The sequence below is a fragment of the Pristiophorus japonicus genome, chromosome 13, assembly GCF_044704955.1.
Source record: "Pristiophorus japonicus isolate sPriJap1 chromosome 13, sPriJap1.hap1, whole genome shotgun sequence".
NCBI classification, from domain to species: domain Eukaryota; kingdom Metazoa; phylum Chordata; class Chondrichthyes; family Pristiophoridae; genus Pristiophorus; species Pristiophorus japonicus.
Window position 1 is genome coordinate 121,543,055 of NC_091989.1, and position 12,306 is coordinate 121,555,360.

Consider the following 12,306-nt stretch of genomic DNA (forward strand, 5'->3'; position numbering starts at 1 on the left):
TGGAACTCACTTTTATACCCATCTATTTTATTTCATTCTAAAAACTCATTCAAAGAATAATTGCATTTGAAGGCATTCTCCATGTTGTTAGTTCTTTATTTATTCCTTGAAGTGGACACTCTTCCAGTGAAATTAGCCAAAGAAAAACCCTTACAGTACATCAGCTACCTAGTTATGGGGCTGGATTTTCAGTTGAGGTCATTTCGGGGCGTTAATCACGGCGGGGTGGTAATTATAGCGCCCGAGAAAAGTTTGTAGCTCATACAGCAAAATTCATCAGCTGGGCCCTGAGTGAGTGGCGGAACGCTAAGGGAGGCGTTACACACCCGTTTTAGAGTGCAAGGCCGGCTTAGCAACTGAAAATCCATTGTTCAAGAGCCGGCCTGGTTTTCCAGGCGGTCCCACCACGGCGCGCTATGGGGCGCTATAAGGTCAGCGCACAACAAGTTTCAACACTCAGTCAAAACTAGTCGCGTTGCATGCTGGCTTGATGCTTCCGGGCAGTGCTGCTCTGTGCCCCCGCACAACTGGCAACAAATTTGTCGGCGAGGCGTTGGAAGCTGGCTGCCCGCCCAGAAAATATTTCTTCCGCCATTATTGTCCCTCCAGGGCGCTAACGGAAACATAACGAAAATCCAGCCCCTGGTGTTCATGTGCTCGGGAGCTGTTTCTAATGTACAAACAATCAAGTCTCTAACAATGCCTACAAAGACTGAAATTTTAAAAAGAACCAATACTTGTTTAGTAGAAAGAAGTTGAAAATCAAAGTCATTTGCAGTTAATTCAGTAATTTAGCTGATGTCTCTTTTGAATATTTTTTCTCTGGGATTACTTGTACCATGCGATTTTAGCAGACATGCAAACTACTGTTCCATTTACCACCTCCCTTTCCTCTCCAAAGTCCTTTAGCGTGTTGTCGCCTCCCAAATCCATGCCTGTCTTTCCTGCAACTCCATGTTTGAATCCCTCATTAAGTTTTCGTCCCTGACACAGCAGTGAAACAGCCCGAATCAAGCTATAAATGACATCCTCTGTGACTGTGACCATGGTGCACTATCCCTTCATGTCCTTCTCGACCGTCAGCCGTCTTTGACAGGGGCGACCACACCACTCTCCTCCAATACCTCTCCTCCATTGTCCAGCTCGGTGGGACTGTCCTCGCTTGGTTCCACTCATTGCTATCCAATTATAGCCAGAGTAGCTCCAACAATCGCTTCTCTTCCCCCACCCCCCAACTCTCCCACGCCCCCGCATCGTTATCTCTGGAGTCTTCCACGGGTTTATCCTTGGCCCCCCTCCTCTTCCTCATCTACATCCTGCCCTATGGCATAATCATCCAAAGATATGAGGTCAGGTTCCACATGTACACTGACGACACCCAGCTCTACTTCACTACAATCGCTCTCTCTGCCTTTCCACTGCCTTTGTGTTGTCAGCTCGCTTGTCCGACATCAAGTGTTAAATGGGTCGCAATTTCCTCCAGTAAACATTGGGAAGACTGGAGCTATCGTCCATGGCACCGTCACAAACTCTGTAACCACACCACCAATTCCGTTCCTCTCCACCTACACCGGTTCCAGTCTTAACTATCCAGTTGTAGCCAGAGAATCACGTGCAACAGCTATTATTCCCGCTTCCACGCCGTTACCACTGGAGTCCCCCAAGGATGTATCCTTGGCCCCCTCCTATTTCTCATCTACATTCTGCCCCTCGGCGACATCATCTGAAAACACATCGTCTAGTACCACATGTACGTTGACGATACGCAGCTCTACTTTGCTATCACCTCTCTCAACCCCTCCACTGGCTCTAATTTATCATCCTGCTGTCTGACATCCAGTATTAGCCGAGAAGAAATTTCTTCCAACTGATTTGGGGAAGACAGAAGCTATTGTCTTTGGTCCCACCACAAACTTTGTTCCCTAGCCACCGTCTCCATCCCTCTCCCTACCAACTGGCTGAGGTAGAACCAAACCGTTATCGACTTTGGTGTTGTATTTAACCCCGAGATGAGTTTCTGACCATATCCGGTCCATCACCAAGACTGCCTACTTCCGACTCAGTAACATTACCTGACTCCACCTCTAACTCAGCTTATTCGTGCCTTTGTTACCTCTATGCTTCACTGTTCCAGTGCTCTCCTGGCTAGTGTCCCATCTACCACCCTCATTAAACTTGAGCTTATCTATTCACCTGTTCACTCATCAGTCCTGTGCTCATTGGCTCTCGGTCTGGTAATGCCTTAATTTTAAAATTCTCATTCTTGTTTTCAAATCCCTCCATGGCCTCTGTAACCTCCGAGAGCTCTACAACCCTCCAAGAACTCTGCACTCCTCCAACTCTGGCCTCTTGAGCAACCCTGATTTTCTTCATTCCACCATTGGCCGCCATGCCTTCAGCTGCCTAGGCCCTAAACTCTGGAATTCCCTCCTTAAACCTCTCTACCTCTCTCTTCTCCTTTAGGATGCTCTTTAAAACCTAACTCTTTGACCAAGTGTTCCAATATCTACATATGTGGCTCGATGTCAAATTTTGTTTGTTAACGCTCCTGTGAAGTGCCTTGGGATGTTTTACTACATTAAAGGTGCTCTATAAATGCAAATTGTTGTTGTCTCAGGTTGAACCAGATGGTTTGCAACCATGACATCCTACTTGACCCTGAGCTTTCAACCCCATATCCTCGCCTTTACAAAGACTACCTACTTCCACCTTTGCAACATTGCCTGCCTCTACATCTGCCTTAACCCATCTGTTCCTGAAACTCTCACCCATGCTTTTGTCACCTCCAGACTCAACTATTCCAATGCTCACCTGGCCGGACTCCCATTCGCTACCCTCCTAAAGCTTCAGCTCATCAGAACCGCTGTTGGCCGTATCCTATTCCACAATAAATCCTGCTCTCCCATCACCCAATTGACCTACATTGGCTCCTGGTCCCCTAACAGTGTGAATTTAAATTTATCATCATCGTTCAACCTGATCCAGCCATACTCCAAGAACTTTGCATCATGTGCCTCCCTCGCTCTCTTCACCCCACCATTGTTGGGTGGGCCTTCAAAGCATCTAGGCCTGACCCAATAATTCATTCCCTAAACCTCTCTACCTCTCCACCTCCCTCTTTTCCTTTAAGACCATCCCTAAAGTCCACATGTCTGACTAAGCTTTTAGTTGCCCCTCCTTTTTGGCTCAGCATCCATTTTTATCTGATTATACCTCTGGGATATTTGTCTAAATTTAAAAACCTTAATCTTCCATTACCATTAAAAATACACATTTGTTTGACTGAAGTGCATACACTGATATGTTATTTTCCACAAACTTTTATTTGGTTAGCAGGAAATAAATTACAGGATATTACAATAGTGCAGCAAAATTGAATTGAGAAGCTATTCACAAAATAAGAAAATCCATTTCCAGAGGAAAAGATCATCTGGCAGCTGGGAGAAATAGTCTAGCAGGATTGATTTATGGGAATGCATTTCCCTAAGGGGAAGTGCCTAATTATTCCACGTCTGCTTGAATGATTATTATGGCATTGATCTGATTTATTTATACTGTATATCACTTTAATGAGGTCACTACTAGCTATATAAGGTGTTATTGGTGATTATCTTGGCCATTGTATGTTATGATTTATAGTTATTAATTGGCGACATAGATGGAACTTTACGATTTAAATGTCACCCTTGAGCTCTAATAAGCTGCGCTGATTTTGATACGTTATATTATTTTTAGAAATATATTGCAGTCCTTCCAGAGCATGGAGGAATTGCATGTGAGCAAAATAATTGTTCTTTGGATTATATTAGCAAGAGCATGATGTGAATTGATTGATATTTTGTTTCAATAGCATTAGATCCAAAGTGTGCAACAAAGTTTTACCAGTTTCAGCTCAGCCTTGGACCTTCCTCAGGTTCAGTGGTGCTAGTCACTGTCACAAATGGTCCTTGTGTCTTACATTCAGGAGTGAGCCCGTAGTGCCCAAAATCTCAACATATTATAGTGTAGCCTGAAAAGTGAAATAATATCACCCCATTTCATCATCATCATAGGCAGTCCCTCGAACCGAGGTTGACTTGCTTCCACGTCAAAAAGTTCACAGGTGTTTCAATGATGGACCTAAAATTCCAGGTCTGAACTAAATCTTGAAGGGTGGAAGACACCTGTGCTTGGATGTTTTTAACATGCGGTGACCATTGCACACTAGCCACCACATGGGCTTGACAGAGCTAGGTCTTGGTCCAGTAGCAAGGATTAACCAAGACAGTTGGAGACCAGCTCTGCTGCCCCTGGGCCCTCGCCTCTTCTGGCCCCCGAAGTCATGCCTCTCCTGGGCCCTGATCATGTCCCTCTACAATCTCTCGCCGCTCCTTCGCCCCGATCTCGCCGCTCCTTCAGTATCTGTCCACGCTCCAATCACCGACTTGGACCTTGATGATATCCCTCTTCACTGCCATTGCTCTCCTGCTCCAGCACGTGCTGCTCCCTGGAGTGGTATGCCGCCACGCTGCTCCTTCCGCTCCCCGGCCTGCTCCAATGGGGCTCGCAGGCCGGGGCCGTTCAGCCTGCTGGGCTAGGCTGCCACGCTGCTCCTTCCGCTCCCCGGCCTGCCAGTGTTAAATCTGGCTTTCAGAGCCCTTTGTGAGGACACACCCCATTTAAGACTGAACGAAATATCATAGGTCAAGAGTTTCTGCTTTGGGCACAATCGGAAATCCGGCACAAATTGCACTCATTTTGAGAATTTTTTTTTTCTCTCTCGAGTTTCCAATCAAACTTATTTGCATATCACTGAACGCAAAATATGCCGTCAACCAGCACAATCGAGCAGTGTTTTAAAATGTAATTTTAAAAAAATCAACATTTTGCTTTAAAAATATTCCTTGATATATTTAAGTGGTAACTTGGTGCAGTTTGATTGATACAGCTGAAAATGGGTTTATCACAAAAAAAAATCAATTTTTAATCACTGTATCAATCCACCATCTGTGAGTAACCCGACTTTAAATGACTGAAAATGACTTTAAAAATTATACAGAACCATTTGCTAGTTATATTGGGGTACAGTAGTCAATTTACTCGTAAATTTAAAAATAAATTACATTCAAAAGTTTTGTAAAACATTCCTATTAGTGTCCTTGCACCAAAAAGAACCAGCTTAATTTTTAGAGCCTCCTCAAAAGTCCGCAACGACGCAATTAGCGGAAACTTGCCATAGTGATTAATTCATCCTGGGAACATGGCCAGTTTTGTGGGCAGGGCTGGCTTCGAATACGATGTTTTTTAAACCACGCAAAAGATTGCGGAAACGTGATTTGCGCTGAACATAATTTGCGCATAAAATTCCATGATCTTTTGCGCCTTACGCCGATTTCGGACGAATTATGTCAAAAAACCAGCGCAACCAAGTGGAAACTCTACCCTCTGTCTTTCGCATGTGCCCTCGCTCGCAGTTCTCCAATGTTTCAGTAGGTGGACTGGCAACACTTTTGTGACGTGAGACGAGATGTGAATTGCTAAGCTACTTAATTCTACAGACATCTGGTGAATATACAGAGTAACAATTATAATCAAAACGCACTTACCTTCCCTAACCGCAAATCCAAAAATGTGACACAAAGTCTGCACTTAGGATATTGGACTTTTATGTTCCACTTTCTGATTTCCATTAGTTCTTTATTTTTTTATGCTGGGTATTGTTTATTATAGTTATTTGTTTCCTTCGAGCAACACTTCATCTGATCTAACAGACTAATTATATGAAGCAATATATTGGGTCCTTTGTAAACTTGCTAATGATTGTGCCACTTTACCATTGATCAGTTTTGTGAACTGATTTCTGATTACCATCTTTGGGAATAGGATATTTGCATTAGTGCCATAAAGGAAAAAGATATTGAACAGAAGCTGAAACAGGTCTTAGTGGAGTGGGATAATCGATACTTCACATTTGCCAACTTCAAAACACGCGGTGAGCTGCTTCTCCGTGGTGACAACACATCCGAGATCATCACTTTTGCTGAAGATAGCTTAATGGCTCTTGGTTCTTTGCTGAGCAATAGGTAAGATCTCAGTGTGTGCACCATTTTTGATTTAACAATTTAGCCCACTTCCAAGATGTAAAAGGAAACCAAATCATGCAACCCTTAGCAAAGAAAATGGATCGAAATAAAGGGTTTTGTTTTTGGTATATTATTGAGTGGTCCGAGGCTGGTTAATCTTCCGAATGTTCTAAACTTGTGTTCCATTTGATTTCTATCAAATTTCAGAACATTATAATTATTATTGTGACTTACAGTAGTTATTGTATCTATTCAGGGAGTCCTACATGTTGGGAATCAAATGTAGATATCCAACATTGCGACTTTATGGAGGATCCCATTAAGTTTAAAGAATGATGCCATCAGGATATTCTCTCCTCAGACAATAGGTGGTAGATTTGTGGGAATCAAAGAACAAGTGGAAAATAATTTGCAGGGCTACGGGGAAAGAACAGGGGAGTGGAACTAGCTGAGAATCGGCACGGGTTCAACGGGCCGAATGGCCTTCTTCCATGCTGTAACCATTCTATGATGATTCTAAGTTGATGCAAGAATAGTTGAATAATTTGATCTGAAAGCTGTTTTTAATATTTAAATATATGTTAGATGTTGTGTATCTGTAAAGCATGCACTCCCATGTTCTGCCACCAGGGAGCGCATCCCCTGAAATCCCAAGGGATCCCAGCATCCCTTGGGAGCACTGTATATAAGCCGGCCCCTAAGGCCTGTTCCTCACTCTGGAGTGTCTTATTAAAGACTGATGTCGAATGGCTAGACCAGTACTTTGTAGCCAACGAGCTGGACGGAGAAGGAAGCGCTGCAAAAAGGAGAGCTGTCCTCCTCACGGTCTGCGGGGCACCGACCTACAGCCTCATGAAGAATCGTCTGACTCTAGTGAAACCCACAGACAAGTCATATGAGGAGCTGTGTACACTGGTTCAGGAGCATCTTAACTCAAGGGAGAGCGTGCTGATGGCGAGGTATTGGGCCTACACGTGCCAGCGATCTGAAGGTCAGGAAGTGGCGATCTACGTCGCCGAGCAAAGGCAACTTGCAGGACAATGTGAGTTTGATAGCTGCTTGGAGCAAATGCTCAGAGACTTTTCTGTACTGGGCATTGGCCACGAGACCATCCTACGAAAACTTTTGACTGGAGAGACACCGACCCTCAGAGAGGCCATTGCAATAGCACAGGCGTTTATGTCCACCAGTGGTAACACCAAACAAATCTCTCAGCACACAAGTGCTAGCAATGTTCATAAATTAACTGGAACTGTGTTTGTGAGCAGAAATGTACAGGGCAGAAACCACGAGTCTGCAACTGCCAGCAGGCCTCAGGTGACCCAGATGACTGAGTCCACAACAAAGGATGAATGCAAGGCAATTCACACCTTGTTGCCGTTGTGGAGGCTTCCATTCAGCCTATTCATGCTGCTTCAAAGGATATGTTTGCAAGAGCTGTGGAACAATGGGGCACCTCCAATGAGCTTGCAGATGAGCTGCAAGCTCTGCAAAACCTGCTAACCACCATGAAGGCAGAGGAAGATCGGTCCATGGTGGATCAAAGCAATTTCGAGCCTCAGAGAGTAGGCAGATGCTGAAGTACACTGGGTGCACACATTTTCGACGAAATCATCACCTATAATGCTAAATGTAAAATTGAATGGCTTACCCGTAGCCATGGAACTGGACACTGGCGCTAGCCAATCCATCTTGAGTAAAAAGATGTTTGAGAGACTGTGGTGCAACAAGGCACTCAGACCAGCCCTGAGCCCCATTCACACGAAACTGAGAACGTACACCAAAGAGCTTATCACTGTCCTGGGCAGCACCATGGTCAAGGTCACCTACAAGAGCACGGTGCACGAACTGCCACTCTGGATTGTCCCGGGCAATGGCCCCACACTGCTTGGAAGGAGTTGGCTGGGCAAAATCCGCTGGAACTGGGACGACATCCGAGCGCTATCACATGTCGATGAGGCCTCATGTACCCAGGTTCTTAACAAATTTCCTTCCCTTTTTGAGGGGCGAAGGTGTGGATCCACTTGGTCCCAGAGGCACGACCCATTCACCACAAGGCGCGAGCGGTACCTCACATGATGAGGGAGAGAGTGGAAATCGAGCTGGACAGGCTGCAAAGCAAGGGCATCATTGCCCCAGTGGAATTCAGTGAGTGGGCCAGCCCGATTGTTCCAGGACTCAAAAGTGATGGCACGGTCAGGATTTGCGGCGTTTATAAAGTAACTATTAATCGTTTCTCGCTACAGGACCAATACCCGCTACCTAAGGCAGACGACCTATTTGCGATGCTGGCAGGAGGTAAGACGTTCACCAAGCTCGACCTGACTTCGGCCTACATGATGCAGGAGCTGGAGGAGTCTTCGAAGGGCCTCACCTGCATCAACACACACAAGGGACTGTTCATCTACAACAGATGCCCGTTTGGAATTCGGTCGGCTGCAGCGGTCTTCCAGAGAAACATGGAGAGCTTACTGAAGTCGGTACCACGCAAGGTGGTTTTTCAGGATGACATATTGGTCACGGGTCGGGATACCGTCGAGCACCTACAAAGCCTGGAGGAGGTCCTTCAGCGACTGGATCGCGTAGGGCTGCGGCTGAAGATGTCGAAATGCGTCTTCATGGCAACAGAAGTGGAGTATTTGGGTTGAAAAATCACGGCGGACGGCATTCGGCCCACAGACACCAAGACAAAGGCTATCAGGAACGCACCCAGGCCACAGAACGTCACGGAGCTGCGGTCGTTCCTGGGACTCCTCAACTATTTTGGTAACTTCCTACCGTGGTTAAGCACCCTCTTAGAGCCCCACATGTGTCATTGCGTAAAGGTGAGTACTGGGTATGGGGAAAAAAACAAGTAATTGCTTTTGAGAAAGCCAGAAATATTTTATGCTCTAACAAGCTGCTTGTATTGTATAACCCGTGTAAAAGACTTGTGTTGGCATGTGATGCGTCGTCGTATGGAGTCGGGTGTATATTACGTTGCGGAGAAGTTGCAACCTGTCGCCTATGCCTCCAGGAGCTTGTCTAAGGCCGAGAGGGCCTACAGCATGATTGAGAAAGAGGCATTAGTGTGTGTGTTCAGGGTAAAGAAAATGCATCAGTACTTGTTTGGCCTCAAATTTGAGCTGGAAACCGATCACAAGCCCCTCATATCCCTGTTCACTGAAAACAAGGGGATAAATACTAATGCCTCAGCCTGCATACAAAGGTGGGCACTCGCGCTATCAGCGTTTCACTATACCATCCGCCACAGGCCAGGCACCGAGAACTGTGCGGATGCTCTCACCAAGGGGGTGGAAATGGCGCAGCCTGCAAACTTGTTGATTGTGGCGGAGCCCGCAGACTTGTTGATGGTCATGGAAGCATTTGAAAATGATAAATCACCTGTCATGGCCCGCCAGATTAGGACTTGGACCAGCCAAGATCCTCTGCTGTCCCTAGTTAAAAAAAACTGTATTGCATGGGAGCTGGGCCAGCATCCCCGTTGAAATGCAAGAGCTAATCAAGCCGTTCCAGCGGCGAAAGGACGAGTTGTCCATTCAGGCAGATTGCCTTTGTGAGGTAACTGCGTAGTGCTACCCAAAAAGGGCAGGGAGACGTTCATCTCGGATCTCCACAGCACAGACCCGGGTATAATAATGATGAAAGCGATAGCCAGATCCCACATGTGGTGGCCCGATATCGACTCTGACTTAGAGTCCTGTGTACGGCAAGAGCAATGCGCCCAGAGAGGCACCACTAAGTTTGTGGTCCTGGCCCCCAGACCATGGTCGAGGATCCATGTCGACTATGCAGGCCCGTTCCTCGGTAAAATGTTCCTGGTGATGGTGGATGCTTTTTCAAAATGGATTGAATGTGAAATAATGTCGGGAAGCACCGCCGCCACCACCATTGAAAGCCTGAGGGCCATGTTTGCCACCCACGGCCTGCCTGACATACTGGTCAGTGACAACGGGTCATGTTTCACCAGTGCCGAATGTAAAGAATTCATGACCCGCAATGGGATCAAACATGTCACCTCGACCCCGTTTAAACCAGCCTCCAATGGGCAGGCAGAGCGGCAGTACAAACAATCAAACAGAGCCTTAAATGAGTCATAGAAGGCTCACTCCAAACCCGCCTGTCCCGAGTACTGCTCAGCTACTGCATGAGACCCCACTCGCTCACAGGGGTGCCCCCGGCTGAGCTACTCATGACACTTAAAACCAGACTCTCGCTGGTTCACCCCAACCTGCATGACCAGGTAGAGAGCAGGCGGCAGCAACAAAATGTAAACGATGGTCGTGCCACTGTGTCACGGGAAATTGATCTGAATGATCCTGTGTATGTGCTAAACTATGGACATGGTCCCAAGTGGATCGCGGACACAGTGATAGCTAAAGAAGGGAGTAGGGTGTTTGTAGTCAAACTAGACAATAGACAAATTTGCAGAAAGCACTTGGACCAAACGGGGCTGTGGTTCACAGACTGCCCTGAACAACCCACAGCAGACACCACCTTTTTCGAGCCCACAACACACACCCAAAGGATCAACGGCATCACCCCAGACCAGGAAATCGAACCCATCACGCCCAACAGCCCAGCAAGGCCAGGCTCACCCAGCAGCCCTGCAGGGCCAACAACATGCCAGCCCAGCGAGGGCACAGCCAACACACCAGAACAGACATTTGTACCAAGGCGGTCCACCAGGGAAAGAAAGGCTCCCGACCGCCTCACCTTGTAAATAGTTTTCACTTTGACTTTGGAGGGGGGAGTGATGTTGTGTATCTGTAAAGCATGCACTCCCATGTTCCGCCACCAGGGAGCGCATCCCCTGAAGTCCCAAGGGATCCCAGCATCCTTTGGGAGCACTGTATATAAGCCAGCCCCTAAGACTTGTTCCTCACTCTGGAATATCTTAATAAAGACTGAGGTCACTGTTTCTTTAACCTCCCTGCGTTCAGTCTCATCTGTGTTAGAAACACAATATTAATAATTCTTCATTTCAAAACAAATGAGGAAACCTAGGTTATGGGTCAGGGTTCAAAGTGCAGGAAACAGCCAAAGGTGAAAAGAGTAGAAGGGGAGATGAGATAAATCAAGATTTAGTGTTCAGGTGATGCAAAGCTTGTATCTTAATCTATAGATTGCACGAGGTGAGGAAGATTGAGGAAGTCACAAGTGTTCAAGAGGAGATGCTGGAGACAGGGACAGCAGTAGAGACTCTTCACTGGTGGGCACAGGACACTCCCAGCTCTGCTCAGCTGCATGCAGATGCTGAGCCTCGGGCCATCCAGAATGAGGGCGTTCCTGGAGGTGCAGCAAGAAGTGCAGGGCGCTCTGGCAGGCTTTGCGGCCGCAATGTCTGCAAATGTGCAGAGAATGGAGGAGTCCATCTCCAAACATGAGCACCACCATGTTGCAGGTGTTGGCAACTGTAGGCTCTTCCATGGAAAGGATGGCCACCTGCATGGAGCAGCTACTCAAGGAGCACATGGTCTCTATGGAGAATAGATGGGTATCTATGGAGAATAGACGGCAGATACTCATTGACATCCTTCCGAGAGAGGAGGTCTATGTAGACTTGAGTCCTCATGAGCCCACTGCTGTGCAGAAAGGTGCTCTTCAGCTCCTTGTTAGCAGAGAAGTGTGGGTGGAATGCTTAAGAACACGCTTAAAAGACTGACAAGTACCTAAAAATGATGTAAATTAGCTCGGCTGTCTCTGCTGTTTGGGTCGTGGCTGTGCTGGCAATGTGTCTGAATGAAAGGCACGTGGAGGCAGGATGACAGTTGGTTCTCAACCCGCTCCGAGTTAATTCAGTTTTCACTCCTGACCCGCCTCCAATCCCACCCACACGGATGCCAGAAAATTCCGGCTTCGATCTAAGCGAGTACATATTTTTTTAATAGCTTATTGAAGTTCAGATCTGTGCAAACTAGCATTTGACAATTTATTCCTTGAAAAGTGAGCATCATCAGTGTCCTTTTCAAATGATCAAATTACTGTAACATTATACAGTCCTGATAATCTGAAGTTACATTGCGTACAATAAAAATATTGAATGATCGGATAAATTGAATTTAGAGGAGTAGACTGTAATTCATTGTGTGAAGTGCAATGAGAGGTTTCACTGTGGTGAGGTGCTATATGAACACAAAGATTTTATATCATGAGCATTGTTATTCTTTAATATTTAGGTGGTGCATATTAAATTAGTTCTGTAACACTGATGAATTCAGCAGTTCTAAAACCTAGATCAAGT

General features: G+C 46.3%; 1 protein-coding gene across 1 annotated transcript in view; it reads left to right on the plus strand.

Annotated features, from left to right (window-relative positions):
• Positions 1 to 12,306, plus strand: part of LOC139278184 (dynein axonemal heavy chain 5-like) — a 382,562-nt gene that overhangs the window by 146,559 nt on the left and 223,697 nt on the right. The window contains exon 30 of the mRNA XM_070896837.1: positions 5,863 to 6,062. Within this exon, the coding sequence (XP_070752938.1) occupies positions 5,863 to 6,062 (200 nt within the window). The remainder of the gene's footprint in view (positions 1 to 5,862; positions 6,063 to 12,306) is intronic.